This window comes from Accipiter gentilis, chromosome Z (genome assembly GCF_929443795.1).
Source record: "Accipiter gentilis chromosome Z, bAccGen1.1, whole genome shotgun sequence".
Taxonomy (NCBI): Eukaryota; Metazoa; Chordata; class Aves; order Accipitriformes; family Accipitridae; genus Astur; species Astur gentilis.
The window spans coordinates 72,629,515-72,652,139 of record NC_064919.1 but is presented as its reverse complement, the minus strand read 5'-3'; the positions used below and the strand labels follow the sequence as shown (position 1 = coordinate 72,652,139).

General features: G+C 42.7%; 1 protein-coding gene across 1 annotated transcript in view; it reads right to left on the bottom strand.

Annotated features, from left to right (window-relative positions):
* Positions 1 to 21,522, bottom strand: part of PLCXD3 (phosphatidylinositol specific phospholipase C X domain containing 3) — an 86,027-nt gene extending 64,505 nt beyond the window's left edge. Inside the window, exon 1 of the mRNA XM_049794799.1 lies at positions 21,395 to 21,522. Coding sequence (XP_049650756.1) covers positions 21,395 to 21,497 — 103 coding nt within the window. The 5' untranslated portion in view covers positions 21,498 to 21,522. The remainder of the gene's footprint in view (positions 1 to 21,394) is intronic.
* Between the last annotated feature and the right edge of the window lie 1,103 nt (positions 21,523 to 22,625).

Here is a 22,625-nt window from a genome sequence, read left to right as displayed (position 1 = left end):
TACCAACCATTACTTTTTCTGCCAAAAAAAAGGATGAAAAGGCAAAAGAAACTACCTAATTCCAACACTACAAAATAATGGTTTGATTTTTCAAAGATTGAAGATGAAAAATTCCATAACTAACATCAAAAGACAGTAAGAGTAAGGAAAGTGAAAATTCTGCAAGTCAACAGGATTGCACTATCTGTTGTGAAAGTCAATTAAGTAAGTCTAATGACTATGAAAGAAGACATAAAGTGAGAAGAAAATCTAGTTGTAAGAGATTGTTGTAGCAATGATGAAACACCCTTGATTAACTGTGCCACAATTATCACTCCTTGTTCAATCTGGAGAGCAATAGTGTGTCAGCACACATATTCTCTGCATATTGTCTAAGTGATTATTTTCAGATATCACCGCCTGTTTCTGGCTCCTAAAAACCAAACCTTTGCTCCTAAAAGACTAAAAAAGACTCAGTGCCTCAGGGCAGGTTCAAGTAAACCAGTCATCTAGCCATCCAGGTAAAATTCCTCCAGAAGCAGACAGCAAAATGGGCATTGCAGTGAAATACTCTTTCATAACCTTGTCAGGAGTAGCCTCTGCCTCTTGCAGGCTTTTTTTTTTTTTAATAAAAAGAAGTGGTAATGGTTTGGTTTCTGACAGAGATCTCAGAAGCCTCTGCAAAGTGGTACTTCCCAGGTCTTGAAGGTAATAGAAAGTGGATTATTTTTGTTAGACCTAAAATAACAAGACATGTTGATTTCATGAAATTACTTAAATCAGTAAGAGATAATACTAATTTTTTATGTGTGATCACCTATCAATCCAAGCTTACACATTTTATTGCTCAATAATGCCTACAAGGTATTATTTTAGAGAAAAGTAATCTTACATGGTGGGTTTACAGAACAGAAACACCCAAGGGAATTAACAGACAATATCTACAGATTCACACCAAAATCATATTAGACCTCGATATAACCTTTCAATAAAACCAGCCTACAACAGCCAGCTCCACAAGAGAGATGGATTTAAAACAATGGAGACAGAAACGTATGTCATTCTTGAGTGTTTCCAGCTCATCTTGGCTCTCTGCCAAAAGTTTCCATCCTACAAGTCCCACTTGTGACATGAGTTCACACTCACCAAAAACTGAAATATGTAACATAAATGGATTTAAAAAAAATAAAAAAATCTGTATTACAGATGTCACAGAAAGGGAAGCTTCGATAAGAAATCTGATCATTTTTTAAAATAGCTTTAAAATGTGAGCTTAATACACATAGTTTTGGAGAAGCACAGCATTCTGTACAGGGGCATTAAGCTCCCTTCAAATGATTCCTTTACAAGAAATGTCCTGTGTGTAAAATGACCCAGACAGAAGTTAGAAAACCCTCAAGATATGGAAAAACTCACAGAATAAAATGCTACTTTAATCTTAAAGGCTTTCTGAACAGAACTAGCTCAATATTTTTCATGGTCTTGAGAAAGCATGCATCTCTCCATCCAGCATCACCAAAAGATTTAGAAGATGCACAAGTATTTCAGCAAAACTAAAGCAAAGTTTATGCCATTTTTAGTAGCTGGAAACTGCAAGAGTATACAAGGGAGGCAGCAGATCTGGTTGCCCCTGTTCTTGCTCATCCCTGTGACTGCATACAGTCACTGCTGGAGAGCAGGACAATGGGGAGATGGCAGCACAGCTATTTATATGGCACTTTAAACATAGCATCCTGGTTTGAAACAAGTCCTTTGGGTTTGATATATCTTGCCATTACTGAATTAATACATTTAAATTGTTTCATGACTTAAGTAAAACTTTTTATTTTTGAATGAGAAAATGCCTATTCCTCCATCTCAAATAAAGTACTTCTTTCATTGGCTTTTGTCAACTGCTAATGAAGAAAAACATCTGTTACTTTCCAAGTTCTTTTCCTGATAATATGGAACTTACTGCAAATTAGACAATGACAGTCTTAGGGGATTTCACATCAGAGTGTCTTTACAGATGTCTAAAGCCACAAAAGGTAATGGTTATTTATGCTGGACTGTTGCATTGCACAGAAGAAGAAATGGGTTCAAGCCACAGAGTAATTCCATTCAGGAGACTCTACAGCAACCCCAAAACCTCATGCTGAGATGGAGTGTTTTTTTCTGGAAAGAACTCTAATCTCCCTTTAACAGATTTCACTTCTCAATCTATCAGTTGTGCTAGCAGTCCCACTGGTAAAAATGCACAGTTTAATTCCAAGCTGAATATATGTGGAGTAAAAATGACATTTCTATTTCACTTCTTGACTACCCCCAGAGCATGCTGTGATGGTTATGTTCCTACTGGAGAGCCATCCTGAAAAAACATTGCTCATATTCTTTAACCAGACTCAGAAACATTTTCATACTCTGTAGGAAGAGACAGTTCCATCAAAAATATGAATCTCACAGGGTCTCTAACACCAACCTTCTTCACAGTCTTGATATACCAAATGGTCTCCTCAGAATTTCATAAATTCTAGTGTCAGAATGAAATGTATCGTTAAAAGCTTTAAAAGGGCAGCTCATGGAATAATTTAGAGGACATCATCTTCAACTGATCCCCAAGGATGCTGAGACTGAAATACACAGGAGCAGCAAAGATTTCAGCCTCTTCTCCTGATGTCGCCAGCTTCTCCCTCCTCCCTTTGGCCAAGAGAAGCAATTCCTCACCATTTGCTCTTCTTGAGGCTTTGAAATCTTACTCGGACATATTATACAGCAATACCCTCTTCTTAGGCAACCAGAGAACTGTGATTATGGAGCACAGTCAGAAACACGCGTTCATACAGAATGACACTGTCACAGACCCGAACCTTAAATACTCTTTGAAAGGCATAATGTATTTACGAGAGTAAAAAGATGACTGTATTAGGGATGGAAGGGCTGTTCAAGTAGTATGAACAGAGTAACAAATACTTGGTAATTGTGTGGATTTTAGCTTGGTTCTTTCTCTCCTTTGCAGATACTGGGACAGCTCAGAAAAGGAGCATCACTCTCCAAAGGAGATGAGGGTAATCTGATAATCACATGGGCTTCCTGCTAGGCATCACAGCATCTTAACACACACATTGAGGAACTGTGTGAATTAAAACAAACAGAAATTGTTTTTAAGTATTTATTTTTACAATATATATTGTCTGCACCACAGGACGTGACTAGCACCCCAGAACCACACATGGAGAGGCCAAATTTTCTCTCTGCCTGGATTCTGCAGAGGTTCTTCATGTGGTTAAAGGCTGAAAAGCTGGCAGAGCAGTAAGGACAGTGTAGGCAGTAGCCAAAAATAATGGTTCAACTTGCCTATCTCAATACCGATGGGAAGTGAGCTACAGGCAGCACAGCTGTCAGGGAAATGCCCTGGTACAGTGTTTGGTCAGATGTGTCCCCATGGCTCTGGGACAGCTAACTTCAAACTATTACTGTACCTTGGAAAGTAATATTGCATTTAATTGTTCATATATTTCCTCACATCTTCCCTCCTTTAGATTTTCTTCTAAGACAGAATGTGCTTTGATTCCACCAAAGGATTAAGGCATTAACTTAATTCTCACCTGAATTACACCCATGACTATTCAAGGCTCAACTGTGGTTGTCATCGTCCAGTTTGTAAAAGGTTTCTCAAGGTGTAAGCAGTCCTACCAGTGGGCTTGTTCATGTAAAAAAACCTTACTGGTAAGAGAAAAAGAATTCCAATTTTGCTTCTTAATGAGGAGTGATTTCTGCATAATTATCAGGCTGTAATTCAATTGGCTAGGCTCTGCCACACACACCACCACCTAGGGAGAGGCTCCGAGGTTACAGATCTCGTCTCCTTACCAGATGGAGCTACTCAGCACAAAATTTCACTGAAAAGGAGCACTGCATTTTGACAGAATTTAAGATGCCCCCTGCAAGAGAAAAGCTCAGAGAGCAGGTCATGTCATTTAAGAAGATCCAGTCTTCCAGTGCTTGCCTAGACTTTTTATACAGCATGGCAAACATAACCTTACCAAGACATTAGCAGCATCAATTTTTATAAAGCAATAGTTCCAGTAACTAACCCGTGGTTTGCACTAGCAGCAAACTCTCTGAATTTACAGTACCCCTCCAAACTTGTCCCTGATGAAGAACTATAAAAGCATCTTAATTGCTACTCTCTAAACTACTTCTCCTACATATTTTTTGCCAGAAGGTGATCTCAATTCAAGAGAAATCAATGAGGAATGGATGAACATTCTTCATCTCTGAAGAAGTTTCTAGAAGTGTTCTGTAGAAGGTTCCCTCAGGAATAAACCATCACTGATGTGCTGCCAACCCACAGCAGAAAGTCCCCTGCACAGCTGATGACAAGTGCTCGGTGGAACCCATCTGATGATATCTACATGCAGCGTAACTTCCCCAAGAGGCCTGATGGCTAAAGCTGCTGGAAGAGAAGGGAGATTTGAAGACAGATGCAGGTGATGGTGAAGATGTGCCAAGCTGCAGCTTCAAGAAGATTGCATAAGCTTGATCCCCCAGGAGCCCTCAAGTCTTTACAGATGAAGTTTTGTGATTAATCACTCATTACTACAACTGAGGCTGGTTGAAACCACCACATTTCAACTTACATTTCCTGAAGATGAGTAAAGAATGGGAAGAAAGGGTTTCTGACGTGAGGCAGGGCACCCACCTGGTAACGTGCTAACTTTCTGTTTTACAATGAGGCACTCCTTCCAATCCATGTTTAAAGGAGCTTAAATGGATCATACCTCATTTCTTTTCTTTGAATCACACCAAGTGAGTTAATCCACCATCAATACATCTTCCTGTTGTTCTTGCCGCTTGCTGATGTCAGCACAATTTCCAGAGCTCTACCCGGGTGCTTCATTGCACCTCACACTGACAGCCTATCTCAAAGGGCTTTTTCACTTCACTTCCAGCTTCCACTTCTGTATTTCCAGTAACAATGAATACCATACCTCATTTGCAGCCACACCAGACTATGATCACTACGCTACACACCGTGCTTCTGAGCATGTCCCAGAAGCCTGCAGTGGTGATTTCTTCCCAGCTGCCTCACATGTCAAAATCCTAGCCACCACTACCCCCCAGGTCTCTTCCTGAATTACCACATTTTTAAATCCCTCTTCTGAAAAAAGCATCTGTCTTTTGAATAATTCTACAGTTCAGCCCCAGCCTATTAGTTTATTTTTATCCAAACGAAGTTCATTTCACTGTGGTGCAATATGGGCTACTGTTTTCCTCCTGTGCTTCTTTCAACTGTTATTACTCACGTATTTCCATAATGAGCTTGTTCTCATCTTGGTTATTAATGAAAAACGTTAGATGAAACAAGACCCAAACGTTGCAGCAGTGCAAAAACACCCTGTCCAGAAGCCAATTTTACCAATTCAGTGCTGTCTTCACCTGAAAGCCACTCACATTGATTGGATGCAAACACTACTACTAAGGTGGTTTGGTTTTTTTTTGGTGGTTTGGGTTTTTTTTGTTAGCAAGTATCATACATAACAGGACAATAGGAAACAAGTTCTCACCTGTGGTTTTGCCAAAGTCATTCATCAGCTCCACCTAAAAAGACATTACATGAAGCTTATCTCTCTAAAGTCAACATAAATTCTCTGTCAAGGAGACCAGCAAGGGGTGTGTAACAGCAGGCACAGGTCTACTGGCAAACATCATTTTAGGCCCTCAGCAATTCCATATCCTGATTTAAATTTGGCAGCTATAAAAAAAAAATCTTCCATCAACAGTTTTCACTTTAAATATCCTAGCTTGGCACTCATGGAATACTTCAATACTGCAAAATATCTTGATCTCAGCACTGAATCGTCAGAACACAGCCCTATTATGCTGGGAGCTCACAAAAACCTTTTTCCTGCCTAGTTTATCATTTGTTTTACTTAAACTTCTCCACAGCAAGTTCTGTCACTTTCACATTTTTTAAAGAAAGGCTTGGGCTGCAAAGGTATACAGACAGTTTTTTTCAAACAGAGGTCCTGAAGACAAAATTTAATAGATAGGGATACTGCAATGATACATATTTTCAGAACAAATGCAAGAACGACAGAAGTAAAGCAGCCTTTTCAGAGCCCACAAATTAACTTAGCAGGTGGTGAAGTGCCTGGATATATATACTTTTATTTAGCAGTAACATGTAGGTTTTGTTACTGTAAATTTCACTTATTTTCCCAATAGCAGTGTAATACCTGTGCCTCCGCTTCCCGAGCACATGTTTTCTCTCACTTTTGCTCAAGCCTTAGAAGCAAAATCAGTCAGCAAACCACTCCTGGGCTGTGCTCTAAATGCTTTCTGAAGAAATGCTTTGCAAAAAGATGGAGCTAAATCTGGCAGCACTCACCCCCTAATCCGTGGGCAGGGATTCAGGGTAGTAACCTAAATGGCTTGTCCTCATCCCAACAGCATGCAGTGTATTAATTTCCCTTTTAACTTTCTATATTTCCCTCTCTTGCATGATTTTGGGTGAATCAGTGGAACTACTGGTGCCTTCAAGCTTTCAGACAGTGCTAGGGGACGCTTCTGAGTGCTCACACCTTGTCCCTAACATGTATTATAGACTACAGCAATATGCAACGCTCAACAATCACTACTTCAGGAAGCAAATCCCACACTCTGGTTCTTTGCATGGGTGACTGAAGGACACAGATAAAACCAGCTGGCTATGGTCCACCTGCTGAAAGGAGAAGAAGTACTGCTGGATGGCACCAGCAAACACAGCGCACTGGCAAGGCAGCGTTTGCACATAACTCCAATGGACGGCATGTGCAACCCTTAACTCAGAATTTGTTGCTAACTGGCCAGCCCTTTCTCTGGAGACCTTGCAAACCTCCCATTTAGCTAAAGCTGCTGTGACACTTTCTTTGCTTTTCAAATGAGGCCAGGAACCTCATCTCCTGCAGCTCACCATCTAACCCGTGAGGATCTGCTGCAATCACTTATGATCTGGTCTCACCTCTGACTGGACCTTCTCTTCCGAGACCACCTCAGAGGTGGGTGATGCAATCTAGCACTCCATATGCCATCACACCCTCTGATGATGAATGAACCTGTGTTGCTTTCCTGTAGGAAACATTTCCTTTCCTTCCTGATACAACAAAGTGCAAACCACACAAGTCTCATGTACAAGACATCAAAACCTAATGTGTCAGCTGTCACAAGAAGCTTCGTCCTCTATTATACAACACTGTAATTCACTGTCAGAGCAGAATACGTGAATTCTAAATTACACTACTGTTTCAGAAAAAGCATGGTTCAAAGCCTAATTAAGATCTATAAAACTCACGTTCATTTCCTACTCCTGCCTCAGCTTCCCCCATTTTAAGCAAGCCATTTAGTTTTCTGGTCCATGAAACATGGAAAACATCTTGTTGTAATACAGAATATGAATCCTTTACAATTTGTGTTTAGTACGGAGGCTATGGAGATGGTTAAATGATGCACACATTTTCAATGCTCTGATTGTTTCTTTTAGACAAGCTTTAAGTACATGTCTTTTGCTCTAAGTCCACTTCACTGAATCTGATCTCGCATCTCCCTGTGGAAGCATAAGCAAAAGCCAGAAGTCAGAAGCCCCATCTTAGATCAGCCATACCACCAATCATCAGTGGTTTTACTCATTGATACAGAGATGTGTCTGCTGCATGCTTTGGCTGGGCTAATATAAAAGTCACCCAGTCTGGTTACTTGCACTGTGATGTCTTGAGGATCTCCAGCTCTACTGCTCTTCTCAGCACCCAGTCCAGGCACCAAAAACTCCATAAATCCTTACCTTTAATAAGATACACAAATGCACACAGTGTTTCTGATAGCTGCTCTTCTGTTCTCCACTTGCATCTCAGTATTATTTAAAATACTTGTTTTCAAACTATTCCACAGTTAGTAATATGACATGAAAATCCAGCCAAGATCAGACACCAAAGCAAGAGGATTTGTCTTTTGTAAGAAGCTGTTCAAAAGAGATATAATGAGCCTTGATGTTCCAGGGCTTCAGAAAACAGACCAATACTGCTGTCATGAAACAACAATAAATGGCCTCAAGTACACCATGGGCATTTTAAAGCCCTTTCTTAGAGAACATTCTCTGTTTCTACGTGTACCTCAATTTCATAGTAATTCCAGGAACAGATCACTACATCTGAACTGGCAGACAAAAACCAGAAATTACAACCTTTACTTGTCCCAGGAGTTCTCCAGACTTCAATTATATGAACATCTTAAAAGACATGTTAAGACTTTGAAAATAAGCTAGCTTGTTTTCAAAATACTGCTGCCTAAATACTAAAACACATTATTATAAATAAATCTTAATACATTTGAAAGCCTCCTATATTTTCTTAATTTTACAGTAAAAATGAGCAAGTCTGTGAAAGGCCAGCTGGCTCCAGTATCATTATAATGCAGACCAAAACCAAAATACTACTTAGTGGCATTTCAGCAGCGCACTGTCTCAAAAAAGATTAGATTATATACTATTTCCTCCTCTTCTGCATGTTCCTTAACACACTACAGTAACAGACTAAGAGCCTGATCTAGCACTATTAGTCATCACTGTGGGTCTGTCAGTTGACTTCAAAATGCAATGGGCAAAATCCCAAATCCTGTTTTTCTCTAGTTGTTCCTTAATTCAAGCTAATTCACAGCCTATAAAGGTGGTTTAAAGATTAAGAAACTTTTGGCACATCTGGGAAAGCAGTGCCAAAGAACGATAAAATCCAGTTCTGAAAATCATACTGGTGGCTTACTGTTGCCTCAAGACTTACCTGAGAAGCAGGCTGGGCTGGAAAGAGGCCACCACAAATGTTAGTTCCTCTGAGGTAGGTGGCACAATGCATGTGATTTGGAAAAATATGTTTCATCCAGAGCAGCGAAATGTTAATATATATGGATTATAAATAGCCAGAAACTACTGAGCATTGGGAGAAAGAAGAGGACATCCTCCAGCCATGCCCCTACAACTCTGCAGCTGTGAGCGAGATTCACAGGCCCCACCCAGGAGACAACAAACAAGATGAACATCTATGCTCGGTTGGGAAGGAGGCGTTCAGGCTGCATCCACTGCCCCCAGCACACGTTCTGTTGCTCCATCCAGTATCTGTCCAGTGTCAAAAACCTAAGCAGTCCCAGAAGCCGGGACCCAAACTTGTCTCAGTCCTCTCTTGTCCCAGTCATGCTCTCCCAGCACTGACCCAGTGTCACAAACCCTCTCGTGCCCACTCCCATAGCTGTCCAAACCTCGTACTCTACAGCAGCCAAGAGGAATAGGGAAAGTCCCTACTACAGTCTCATTTACAGACTAAGGGACACAGCTCTCCCTTGAAAGCCACTGGAAAAGCAGTCCATCAGGGGTTATAGAACATCATTTGGATACAATATTTTGGCTCAAGAAATCCACAAGCCAGAAGAGTAAATGGGTACATAGCAGAGGGGGAATATCCCTTTATTCTCACCTCATCCTTAAGCCCTTTCCCTGACACAGGCCAGAGAAGATGCCAGAGCAGGTCACTAAACCCACTGCACCCTTGATCTCCTTCAGCACAGCACTTCTCACCCTGGCCTTAGATCTCCACCTTTGCATCTCCCACACTATGCAGTCCTGGCTGGGCTTAATCCTCATTGTGTTTACTTGCCCGTCTACCAACAGGGCTCTCCTGCAAAACTGAAGTCACTTTCCAATAGCAGAGATTACTCCTGTTTTTTAAAGGATCCAGCCTCAAAGGAAACTAAGAATTTTGTGGTGTAGAAAGTACATTAACAAACAGCTAGGAGTTGAAGCCATAAGGTGGACCAGACCAGCCAACCTTTCACTGACTTGTTCTGATCCCTGCAGAACAAGGATGTAACACGGCCAAATACGTAATGGCACAAAAGCAAACCATTTCTCGGCAGTACCACCCCAGCATCATCCTGGGCTTAAACAAGCCAGTGTCTAGTTTTATCGGTTCATAGTTGCATTGTTTCCACCCAGAACAGCCTGCATCATTGACAGCCAGTTCATTAAAACTGATCTTAGAAATCCCAGTTTTCTCCATATTCCACACGGTGATTTCTAAAGGGATTCCTGCCTCTTGCACACTAGAAGCAACAGCATTCATCTGTACATGCACTGTTCATGTCTTTCACAGTGTCCCTTGGCTTCTTTCCCCTATAAGACAGCTACATCCAAAAATTACTGAAGCTGGCTTCATTTCTCCTTATTTATTGTCAACTTATAAAATGTTTCTCAAAACACTCACTAGGCACATGCGCTAAATAACACTTGGCTAATGGCATGAGTCCAGCTCCCTCTCTCAGCAAGAGCCTGCACTACTAGATAAGCCTTGAAGCATGACTAGAAGGTCAAAATACATGTGCTCCCCATTCCCATCTCAGACAGGACTCTTCTGAGGGAACGTCTCCTACTGGAAAGCGTAAAGGCTGTCAAATTTGCATCAGAAGCAGGGTAAGCCAGAACTCCAACCAAGCAATGCTCTGAAGATTAAAATTCATCAAAACTGAGCATCTCCATGCCATTGGAAAAGCCTGCACTTCAACCCTGGAGGTGGTGAGAGAACTACACCAACTGGGGGAAAATTGAAGCATTAAAAAAAAAGAAAAAACAAAAATCCAACCCACAAACACTGCCCAAAACAGAAGATTCCAGACTTGGATTCACTTACTTACGTGGCCTAAATAGTCCTGAATTTAAACATACAGTTTGTTGACCAAAAAAATACACTGCTGACTCCTATGGTGTACTCCAAGGCCCATTATGCACATGCAGTGAGCACACTTAATTCCAGCATGCACCTGCTGAGAAGAGGTTCTGGGGATCCAATGGTGCAACTCCCTAAAAGCACTTTTTTTAGTGCCATGAAGATAGACAGATTAATGCAGAAAAACCCATAGCATCTGCTATTCAATGTCTAAGTCAGATCTTTGCCTCCAGGAGAACTTCCAGTCAACACCCTCCATCCCCTTTTTGTGGCTGAGGATAACCAGAGAATTTCTGCTCAAAACCAGCTTAAATCAGCTTCATCCAGCTCCAGATCACCCCCGTGCACTAATGATTCACTCCTACTGCAGTGCAATACAGAACACCTCTTTGCTTTCCAGCAATGGAAAAAGCAACTGGCAGATGTCTTCTGCAGTAGCTTCAAAGTGATCCCCTGCTCTGTCCATCATACACAGATAAGCCACTTCTGAGACACTTCAAGTCTGAGGGAACCAATGCAAAAGACGCACATTTTTGGATCACATGATGAGAACAGGAATCTGCATATGTGATATATAAGGAACACCATCTCCCTGGATCGCATGGCTTCTGAGACAATATTTGTGAACATTATCTACAGAACTAGAACAAACAGTCTTGCAAAATTTAAGGGCTTCAACAGAAAGAAATAAAACTAATCCTAAAACGGCAAACATATTGGGATTCCTGTGCTAGCAACTAGAACCAGTACCTACTCAAACTTCTCTACTGACAAAGCAACTTCTGGGTGGCATTCACATGGCTGGAGAGCAGTACTCCACCAAAACCTTGTGTGAGCTTTGCAGTGTAAACCAAACAGCTTTTCTCCCAAAGCACTGCCTAGGGGTCAGTGGAATGTTTCACAACCCATGGGGTACACTTCCTAAGCCAGCTCTCCTCCTAAGAACAAAGCCAGCCTCAGTATCAGTCTTCTTGAGATTACCAACCCCAGTCTACAAAGAAGAAAACATGGCAGAGATTTCTAACAGCTTTCTTAGGATCACACAGCAGCTTCAAAGATAATGAAAATGACTAAGAATTCTCCATTTCTCTTCTACATTTGATGGCAGGCATCTGAGTGAAACACAAGAGGACAATTCCAGTCATGCGCTGGTTCAGGACATGTATAAACATGTGATTTGGCTTTGGTGTGAACATCCATACTAGTTCAAAGTGTGTATTTTTGAAAAATGCCAAGTTTTAACAAAAGGATTTAGCAAAACAAACAACCTAATACACTTTGAGGCCCTAAGCCAACCGTTTGATTGTATAGCACTACACGTAACTTATATACTGTACATTTTTGCTACTCTCACTTAGGTCCCAGTTTAGCAACCTTTCGTAGTTATAAAACCAAGTTGCATGGCTGCCAAAGTATAAATACATGCTAAATGTTTAATAATTATTATTTTTTTAATCTTCTATCAAAACACAAATACATTGTGGATGATAGCATGACAACAAGGTAAAGCATAAAGTATACTATTCATCTCACTGGGTTTTGTTTTATTAAAAAAAAAAAAAAGAGCAACAGAATTTATTTAAAGGCCACGTTATTTCAGTGCCCTTTATCCTAGCTTTTTTAAATCACAAGCAAAATTTATAATCCAATAAACTTCGTGGATAGTTGTCACCTTCATAGTAACAGCATGACATAGATCTCCGATCAGTTGAAACATTCTAACTGTCACACACAAAGAGAAGCAAAGCCTGGAACCACAGCTAAGGAAATCCATTTTTTCTTCCCTCCCTTTCTCTTTTTCTAGCTATTCTGCAATGTTTTATTTCATAGTTGAAATACTAAGATGAAGTATTTAAGCGTGAGGTATGCAACCTAACCAGATAAGAGATTAGATGAAGCAAGTATTAAACTTTATTTAATATGAACAGAAATTTTTTAAAAGGTGGCAATGCATCAGAAAACTCTTCTAGTGATTTGTTTTAAATTAGATCGCAGTGAAAACTATGAGATGGTTTTAAAATACAAAAAGACCAAATCTGTACTTCCAAACAGAGGAAACAATATAATACCTTTCACCTCAAGAAAAACAACTTTTAAGTGGCTATGACATTTTGCTACAGTAGGAACATCACACAGTGATGATTTTCTTTGGATACTTGGACCTGAGCTAATGGAAGACTGAGGAGTCTCAGCTTCCAAGGGAGCTAGCAGCGCTCAGCACCTTTCAGCATTTAGTCCCTGTCTACCAGGCACTAATCTACAAGGGAAGAAAGATCTTCAGCTTTGCCACAAGCATTTTGGACACATGACAGTTTAAGGAGGGGTTACTATTGGTATTATAAACTGTAATTTCTATTTTTGTTGTTTAGCTGTTCTTCCATGTAGCCAATGGTAGAAAAAAAAAATTATTTCAGAACTCCACATTAACCAACCACTTCTTAGCACAAACTATTTCTCTGCTACCTATCTATACCTAATAAGGAAACTGAACCCTTACTATAAAAATGTGAAACATGACCCCAAGTGGTCTAGCTGTGCAAACATATGCAGCACTGGTGCAGTTTTCTATCAGAAGCATAAATACATGAAAATAAGTGCACAAACTATTAATCACTGAAATCACAGAATCATAGAATGATTTATTTTAGAAAAGACCTTTAAGATCAAGTCCAACCGTTAACCTAACACTGCCAAGTCCACCACTAAACCATGTCCCTAAGTGCCACATCTACACGTCTTTTAAACACCTCCATGGATGGTGACTCAACCACTTCCCTGGGCAGCCTGGTCCAATGCTTGACAACCCTTTTGATGAAGAAATTTTTCATCATATTCAATCTAAACCTCCCCTGCCACAACTTGAGGCCATTTCCTCTCGTCCTATCACTAGTTACTTGACAGAAGAGACCAGCACCCACCTCACTGCAACCCCCTTCAGGCAGTTGTAGAGAGTGATCAGGTCTCCCCTCAGCCTCCTCTTCTCCAGGCTAAACAGCCCCAGCTCCCTCAGCCGCTCCTCACAAGACTTGTGCTCCAGGCCCCTCACCAGCTTGGTTGCCCTTCTCTGGACACGCTCCAGCACCTCCATGCCTTTCCCGTAGTGAGGGGCCCAAAACTGAACACAGGACTCGAGGTGCGGCCTCACCAGTGCCGAGTACAGGGGAACGACCACCTCCCTGCTCCTGCTGGCCACACTATTTCTGATACAGGCCAGGATGCCGTTGGCCTTCTTGGCCACCTGGGCACACTGCTGGCTCGTATTCAGCCGGCTGTCGACCAGCACCCCCAGGTCCTTTTCCACCAGGCAGCTTCCCAGCCACTCTTCCCCAAGCCTGTAGCGCGGCATGGGGTTGCTGTGACCCAAGTGCAGGACCCAGCACTTGGCCTTGTTGAACCTCATACAATTGGCCTCAGCCCATTGATCCAGCCTGTCCAGATCCCTCTGTAGACCCTTCCTACCCTGAAGCAGATCGACCCTGCCTCCCAACTTGGTGTCATCTGTGAACTTACTGAGGGTGCACTCAATCCCCTCATCCAAATCATTGATAAAGATATTAAACAGAACAGGGCCCAACACTGAGCCCTAGGGAACACCACTTGTGACTGGCTGCCAACTGGATTTAACTCCATTCACCACCACTCTTTGGGCCTGGCCATGCAGCCAGTTTTTTACCCAGTGCAGAGCACATCCATCCAAGCCACGAGTAGGCAGTTACTCCAGGAAAATGCTGTGGGAAATGGTGTCAAAGGCTTTACTAAAGTCTAGGCAAACAACATCCGCAGCCTTTCACTAAGGGGGTGGTGTGGCAGGTTGCTGACCATTTCCCCATGGATTATGGGGGCTTTATGCTGCTCCCCATCCCCGCCTTCCACCTCAGGGGGCTGGGTACCCCAAGAACAACTGGGCTTACTATTAAAGACTGAGGTAAAGAAGGCATGAAGTACCTCAGCCTTTCCCTCATCCATTAATTGAGTCATCATGTCATAGAAGGAGATCAGGTCGGTCAAGCAGGACCTGCCTTTCATAAACCCATGCTGACTGGGCCTGATCCCCTGGTTGTCCTGTACGTGCTGTGTGACAGCACTCAGGATGATCTGCTCCATAACCCTCCCCAGCACCAGGGTCAGACTGACAGGCCTGTAGTTCCCTGGATCCTCCTTCCCCCCCTTTCCTTCCCCTAAGGAAATCACTAACTATTCTTATTTCTGGCAGGCTACTTGAGAAGGGAAGTGTTTAACTGCATTTGTTTACACTTATTTACCCCAGCATTTCAGTATTTCTGTAGAGTTTTTAGCTGATACTATACAGCTGTTTAAAATAATGGAACATTTAAGATTAAACTAAGGTATGCCACAATAGGTCAAACGAAGAACCATTCAACTTTGCAAAAGATTAGATTAAAATCCAAACTTTCAGATTTTGATCATCTTTCTTCCAAATTATATTCTTTGCAGTGTCCCATGGACTTTACTGTAACGACTGCACAAGCAGATCTGTTCACAAATTAAGCACCTATAATTTGTACCTACTCTGGAGAAAGGACAAGATGGGCATGGAGGTTATTCTCCCTGGAACTGGCTGCTCTTTGAAGACCAGAACTGTTAAACACAAATCTGTTTACTAAATTTGAAAAGTATTTATTAAAGATATAAAATTAATTTCTAATTAAGTAGCTAAAATTTAATTTATCTCTCTATGCAGAGCAGGAGAAGAGATTACAGAGCCCTCTTAGGGGGCTTAAAGTTATAGTCTCTGTTACTTTGCACCTGCATTTTTCATTACTTGCACAGCTGAGTGTGTCTGAGCGTCTTCAAAGCAAGTATCATTTTGTGTGAAAGATACAGTACAAGTTCCACTATATTATGAACTGTAGAAAGTTAGCAAACATAAAACACGTACCAAACACAAACTTAAAAATTGTCAGAACGTAAGGGCAGTTTGGATACACAGAACAGTTACTAAGTTTTCAGCCAAGAGATGAAACAAATTCAATGAGGTGGAAAGAGAGGAATAATTCCAGATGGCAATAAAGCCGTTCCCTCTGCCGCACCTGCCATGGTGGTGGGATGTGAGGCAGGTCAGAGAAGAAGCCAGCTCTGCTGGAACTAAGCCGCAGGAGACAGAGTGGACAGAGATTGCTGGATTAAATAAATAGCTCCTGTTGGGAAACCAAGCAAAAGCAGTTTCAAATTACTTCTTGTAGCAGATGGGCAAGTAACTGAAGGGCTTGAACTGTTTGATTTTTATGGCAGTGTGTGGAAGCAAACAGCTTCATTCTGTGCATGCTAGAAACGTGTCACAGCAGGGGAAATTAGTGGTGAATGCCACAGGAAACTGTATCACACAGAAATATTTCTGAAAGTGTTGGAAATGACACATTAGCATGTGCAGGGCCACTGAGACTGTTTCGTAGATAAAAAGTGATGTAAAAGGAAGACCATCGATAAGGAAGAAGAGAGCTATCCTAAAAAAATTTAGGAAGGTCAGTTATGAAGATCTTTGCTCATTTTTCTGAGTGGAAAATAAAGCATAAAGTGCTTATTTCAGGTAGAACACTGAAATAGAGTAGAGGGTGCACTGGAAAAAGAAACAGTTCTTCCAGATGCATACATGTCAAAAGATAATGAGCAAACTGCATTATAGGTTTATTTATAAGTTTACCTGTATCATCAGTTTATGGCTCTAGGCAGAGCTAATTTTGTACAGAATCGGACCCTGGCAAGCCATGCAGAGGTACTCTGTTGACCACTAGTGGACAGAAAAGGACGAAACAGGTCCCAAGTGCTTCCCAAAGACAATCTCTCTTCACTCTAAGAACATCCAATTTATCAGCTATTCACACTCAAAATTAAAGAGCTCCCTAATAACATTTAAATAGTTAAAATGTTATTTATCTATGTAACCAACACTGAAGTATTTCTAGCCATTTTTAAGATGAAAGAATTTCCCTGTGGGGCTGAGAATGAGAAGTGTCCACCCAAGAAGTAATGACTTGAGCATTTGCAAGGTATTACAATGGAAGACAGGAATTCAAAATATTTGAAACAGAGCTGTTATGTTACCTCAGCAGTGCTGTCACAAAATAGCTAAAATACTCCAGCTACAGTAATATGCATGATTTTCCCAAGTCTCCCCATACCATGTCCCATCTCTTAATACATCTGTGAGCCTAACACACATCCTCCCTCTTTGTAAACTACTTCTCTATGAGGTCTTGCTCTTTCTTTTCAAAGCATGATGACAGTGGCATAGTGGGAAATACGAATTTCAAGTCTCAGAGCCTCCTTCTAAAGATCGGTAGCATAAAAAAATTCCACCTGCCAACAGCTTGTTATTTAAAATGAACCAACTTTAGCTCTGCTGTGTCTAGTAATTGCTTTCTGGTTGATGGAAAAAGAACTTTATAGGTCAAAATACAAAAAACCCCAAAACTCTCATCTGAGAAACAAAAGAAGCCAGTCAGATCCTGTGCATTCCTCATAAGGAACTACATTAAACAAACATACCTGCCAAGCTGGTATCACTGTGAAAATCATTTTCCCTGATAATTGTATTGCTCATGGTGAATCCTCTAGCGACGAGAGCACATGCTGAGGTTTCATCTGCTCAAAGAAAGTAGAAAACTCTCTGATGAAATGAAAGCCTGAAGAGTCCCAGCTCTCAAAATTATGCACTCAAGGGATATTTTAGGTCTCAAATTCATTCAGAAGATTTCATCTACATTATATGAAGGACAGACATGTACCTAGCACACATCAGGACTCCTCATTCAGCAGATCTTAGGCTAGCATCAATTTTTGTGGAGGGATTAGTTACTTTTTTCCGTCATAAATTATTCTTACAGACTTCTCAGAGGCTTGGAATATTAACACCAGAGGAAAAGGCAACATGTATTATACATATTATTTGTAGAAAAACTCAGACTGATTTAAAACTAGATAGATATTTCTGCATTGTCAATAAGAAAGTTAATTGATCAGTGAGTCACTTCATAAGGAGATGCTGCCTACTGATGTGTATTTTACTGCATTGCACATAGATTATATCCTCAACTTGGATTAAGAAGATGGCATTAAACACAGCAGAATGCGTAGGCTCTCTATATTTCACCTTCTATCCTCAACTTAGGGGCACAAAGATTTCAGTTCTATAAATGTACATGATCTACAAAAACCTGGGTTTTATCATGGTCAAAGAGGCACAGGCATTGAACAAAACTACACTTTACCAACTACCAAAAGACACACTCCTCCCCAGACAAGAAAAAAAAAATCCAAAATCCTCCACCTTTTTCTTAGCCCGGACTGTTGTGAGTTTAGCCAGGCAGATCTTTTAACATAAGAGGCAGTTTACAAACACTAAGGGACATACACCTTGGGCTGAAATCCTAATAACATATCCTTTCATTGGTCTAATTGTCATAGCAATAGAAGATTAAATATGCATGGTGTTTTCTGGTAGCTAAGAGATTATTTTAATTCCAAATAGTGTATACTACTATTTGCTACTGGTATCCTTCACTTGAGGAAAATCTGCCATTTGCAGTGCAAGAGCACACAGGCATAGACAGCACAATGAAAGAAGAAAACATCATGATATAACACATCATCCTCATATTTGGAAGAAATCCAAATGGAAAAGTGTTTCTGATTGACAAAGCTGGCCCAAGTTATATGAGAGATCTCTCCCTCATCTACTGGATTCCTGGTCTTAGGAAAACAAATGTACCTGGCTTGAATGAGAGAATGAAATGAGGAAATGAATTTACTGGAATACTAACAAAATCCAGCACTGACTATGGAATCATAAGTGGTGATAAATAGTATAGATTTGTGCCTGCATAAGCTTAACAACTGACCAATTTAAAAAAAAAACACCAAAAAACCACAACAAAAAACAAAACAAAAACAAAACCAGGATGTGTGATCAATCATGTTTTTAAACATAATATGAACATAACATACCTTCAACAGTATTGTTTAAATAGTATCATGACATACTACTATGGGTTTTGTGCTTCTCTTTGCAGCAGTAAAAATATTACACACGTCTGTGCAAAAACAACACAGTGTATCATCTCAGTTCCAAGCACTCCTTCTAAACAATGAGAAATGTACTGATGATTTTTAATAAAACAAATTTTTTTCCCCCTAATATAGTGGAACATCCTCTGTATTGGATAAGTGATGATAAATTCATTTGGAAAATTCATTCTAACATTTTCAAGCTAATAGTTTGATTCCTTCAACATTAGCATTGGACTGTTACTCTGGCTCTGGAACCAAGTTTTATGCTGCTGAATTAAGGTCAAAATCAGTATTCTTACTGCACAAGGGAAGTTTACAGTCTGCTGGAAAAAAATACAGATGTACTGTTAACTTCTTTTGGTAAGGAAAATGAAAAAGGCAATGTAAACAAAATGCTGTTTACAAGATATAGCAGTAATTCTATGAATACACTAGTAATTAAATGTTAGTTTCCAAAACAGTTAAAAATTTGCAAGTGAAACTATGAAGATTTGTCGTGAGGTTTTGGATTCTACACATTCCTTGCCTTAACTACTTGAACAGCAGTTATATGTTAATAGCTATTATGCACACATAGCATTAATGTTCACCTGTGGTCATACGGGAGGAAACTTCCAAATAAACATTATAAATGTCTCAAAGGTCATTTCTTCTTAAAAGATGAAACCAATCCCCTGTTCACCTTTGTACTAATACTGTCTATTTCCATATTGTATGTTGAATATAATAATAAATCTACTGTTAGAAGACAGTTTTTAACTGCACTGATACCTATAGCCTGTGTGCCAGGCTCCCTAACTGACAAAATTTGTATGAAGTATAGTGCCCCCCTCTCCATACGGCTCTACTTGCCAAAACTAGCATTTTAAAAGTGAGATAGGCAGATACGTGATCTTTGTGTCAATTTACAGTAACAGAAGGGCAAATTTCAAAGGTCTTAACACTATGGCCCTCAAGTCATAGAAGTTTTGCTGCTAATTTCACAAAATGCAAGACTGTACATGGCTGTTACATGAATAAAACCCTTCTGTCAATGTAAGGGGTCAATCTCTGCACTTACAGGCTGTAGAACTAGTCCACTGCTTAATGCTGTACTGGGATTAACTGGCACTTACAGCCCACGGTAGGGTTTGTTCGGGTTTGGTTTGTTTTTTTTTTTAATTTAAGCATGTTAACAAAGTGTGAGAGCTTATACTACCACTGCCAAAGCTCTGAAGAATGTCCACTGTGAAAAACCATCCTGTATTTTACAAAGAGGCTATAAGAAAGTATTACAAAGAGGCTATGAGAAAGTAACTGAGATACCTTGGTGAGATATCTGCACCAATAACAGCCTCATGATGCTTCAGCCAAGGAAGCCAGTTAAAGGCCATGCACATCAAAGGCAGTTTCTTGTGTCTGGAAGCAAGTAAGTTTGATCATGATCTCCTAAAACCCATGAAAAAGTCTCTAAACCAACACATTTAACCTGTAAAGGCCCAATGAATCGCAAACAGAATAACTTCTCATCGTAGCCAATATTCTGCAAGAACATTCCACAGCTTGTGGGTTAACGAAAAGTTATTAACAGCAAAAGCTTTTGCATCTCCAACACAATTTGATGTAACAGTTATAGATGCTGAATTCCTGTGCCTCGGAGGGACAAAATTTTATACTGGATATACCTAACCAATAGCAAAAAACAGTGTAGCAAGTAAAATATTAGACATAGCTTGTGTAAACTGTAAGAAACTAAGAGACATGGGATTTTAAAGGGCACACCTGTGTTAAAATGAAACTACAGAAAACACATGCCAGCAAACAGTTGCTGCAATTACGTCTTAAAATAATATCTGACTAGTGTTATAAAAACTGCTGTAACACCAGGAGCTGCTACACAAAACTTGCAAGAAGTGAACACTCCTCATAAGGAGCTTAAGAGACATTTGAGCTTCAGCATCTCCTGAAACCTCCTTCCTGTTAGACGTCTCAGAGGGGACGGGATGCTGGCAAAATTAGGTGCTCCCTCAAACCAGGAATCATGCGAATCAATTACCGTTTCGGATTCTGACATGTATTTTACGTAAGTCTACAGTCAGAGTTAACACCTTACCAAAAACAGGCGGAGGGTGCAGGAAAGAAAGAGTTCAGAGTCAGAGCCCCATAAGCTGCCATTTCTCATCTTTCTTAAATTAGTGTTGAGATCGAGTATTTTCTGACGGCGACGAGAAATGAAGTCGCACAGCAGTGCGATCTGTCTGCCCTGGACTTTCCCGGCTCCCCCTGAGCTCAGACCGCCACCTCACGACACGAGTGGATGAGGGAACGGGCAATGCTGGCACTTCGGTCGTGCGTGAGGTCCAGTACCCGGGCTGTTAGGCCAGTAAAGCGCCGTAGGGACACGCCACTTTCCCACCCCGGTAACAGACGCGGCCCGTGCACTCTGCCACCCCGCCACCTCCAAGTTGGTTACAGTGCGGGGCCGCAAGAACCGCGTCCTGCGGGCACCCCTCCGCGCATCTCGCTCACACGAGCGGCAGCGCCCGGGAGCACGGTAAGGCACCTCCGGAGGAGAGCCACAGCACCGCAGCCCGGGGCTCGCTGCCTCCCCGGCGGCATGAAGAACGCTCCGCTCCCCTCTCCCCGGCGCATCCCAGCCCGCGGGGACGGCGGACGGCAGCGCCTACCTGGGATGGCCAGGTTGGTGAGCGGGGTGCGGTGGATGCTGCCGGGCAGAGCTGCCATCCAGTCGGCGAACCACACATCGTTCTTCCCTTGCGACGAAGCCATGCCGCCGCCGCCGCCGTGCCCCTGCCGCTCTCCCGCCGCCGCCGCCGCCGCTCCGGCTCCTTCCAGCCCGGCCCCGGCCCCGGCCCCGCCCCGCGCCACCTCCCCCCGCCCGCCCCGCCGAGCCCGGCCGCTGCCGCCCGCCGCCGCCCGCCGCCTCCCTCCCTCCCTCCCCCCCCGCCCGCCCCGCCGAGCCCGGCCGCTGCCTGAGGCGCGGCGCCCGGTGCTGTGAGGCCCCTCGGGGCTGCGGCCGCGGCCCCCCCGCCGGTGCCGCCCGGAGCCCCCTCAGCGGCGTGTGCTGGCCGGGCCGGGCCGGGCCGGGCCGGGCCGGCGTCACCGGCGTCACCGGCGGCGCGGCCCGGGGTGCTCGGGAGGGCGAACCCGCTCGAACGCACTCGGAGGGGGGCTGCGGAGCAGGCTCCCTGCCCGGCCCCGGCGGGCAGCCGCAGCGGCCCCTCGCACCCGCCGACGTGCCCCGCTCCCGCCGGCCGGCTCCGTAGTCCCTCGCCGCCCGCCGCCGGTCGGGTGGAGGCAGCAGAGCCCAGCCGGGAGCTCTCGGCCTCGGCCACGCAGCCGGAGCCGGCCGAGGCGTCGGCTCCTGGCACGGCGGTGAGGCGCACTGGCGGGCCGCTGTTCCCCCGGGAGGCCCCGAGAGTTGGCGGTAACGGCCTTGGCCTTGGCGATCAGTTGGCGGAATGGCTGCCCCGCTGCGACGCGGGCATGTCTCGCCCCTGACGGCCGGGGCAGGCTTGTCCGCCTCTGGTGCGAACTTCTCCTTTTTCAGTGGGTTTTTTTCAGACACGAAAAAAACATCGCTCCGTACTTGAACGCCCCTTGGCCACCTCTGATTTCTTTGGCGCTGGTTCTTTATTGTTCGTTGAGGGTGATGGAAGGCAGCATCTTCCATTCTCATTCCCAATCTAACCGCCTTTGGGGAAGCATCCTCAGTGTTGGCATTAATAGAGCATTTACAGTACTGCCTCCAGATCAGTGAATGAATGAACCTGAAAAGGCGCTGTGAGCCACCTTGAACTGTTACAACAAGCCTGGTCTTTTGACTTCAGCGTGACTCGTGACTGGTTTTTATCAAAGGTATTGATACCCGTGTGGAAGTTCACCTGGTAGATCTGC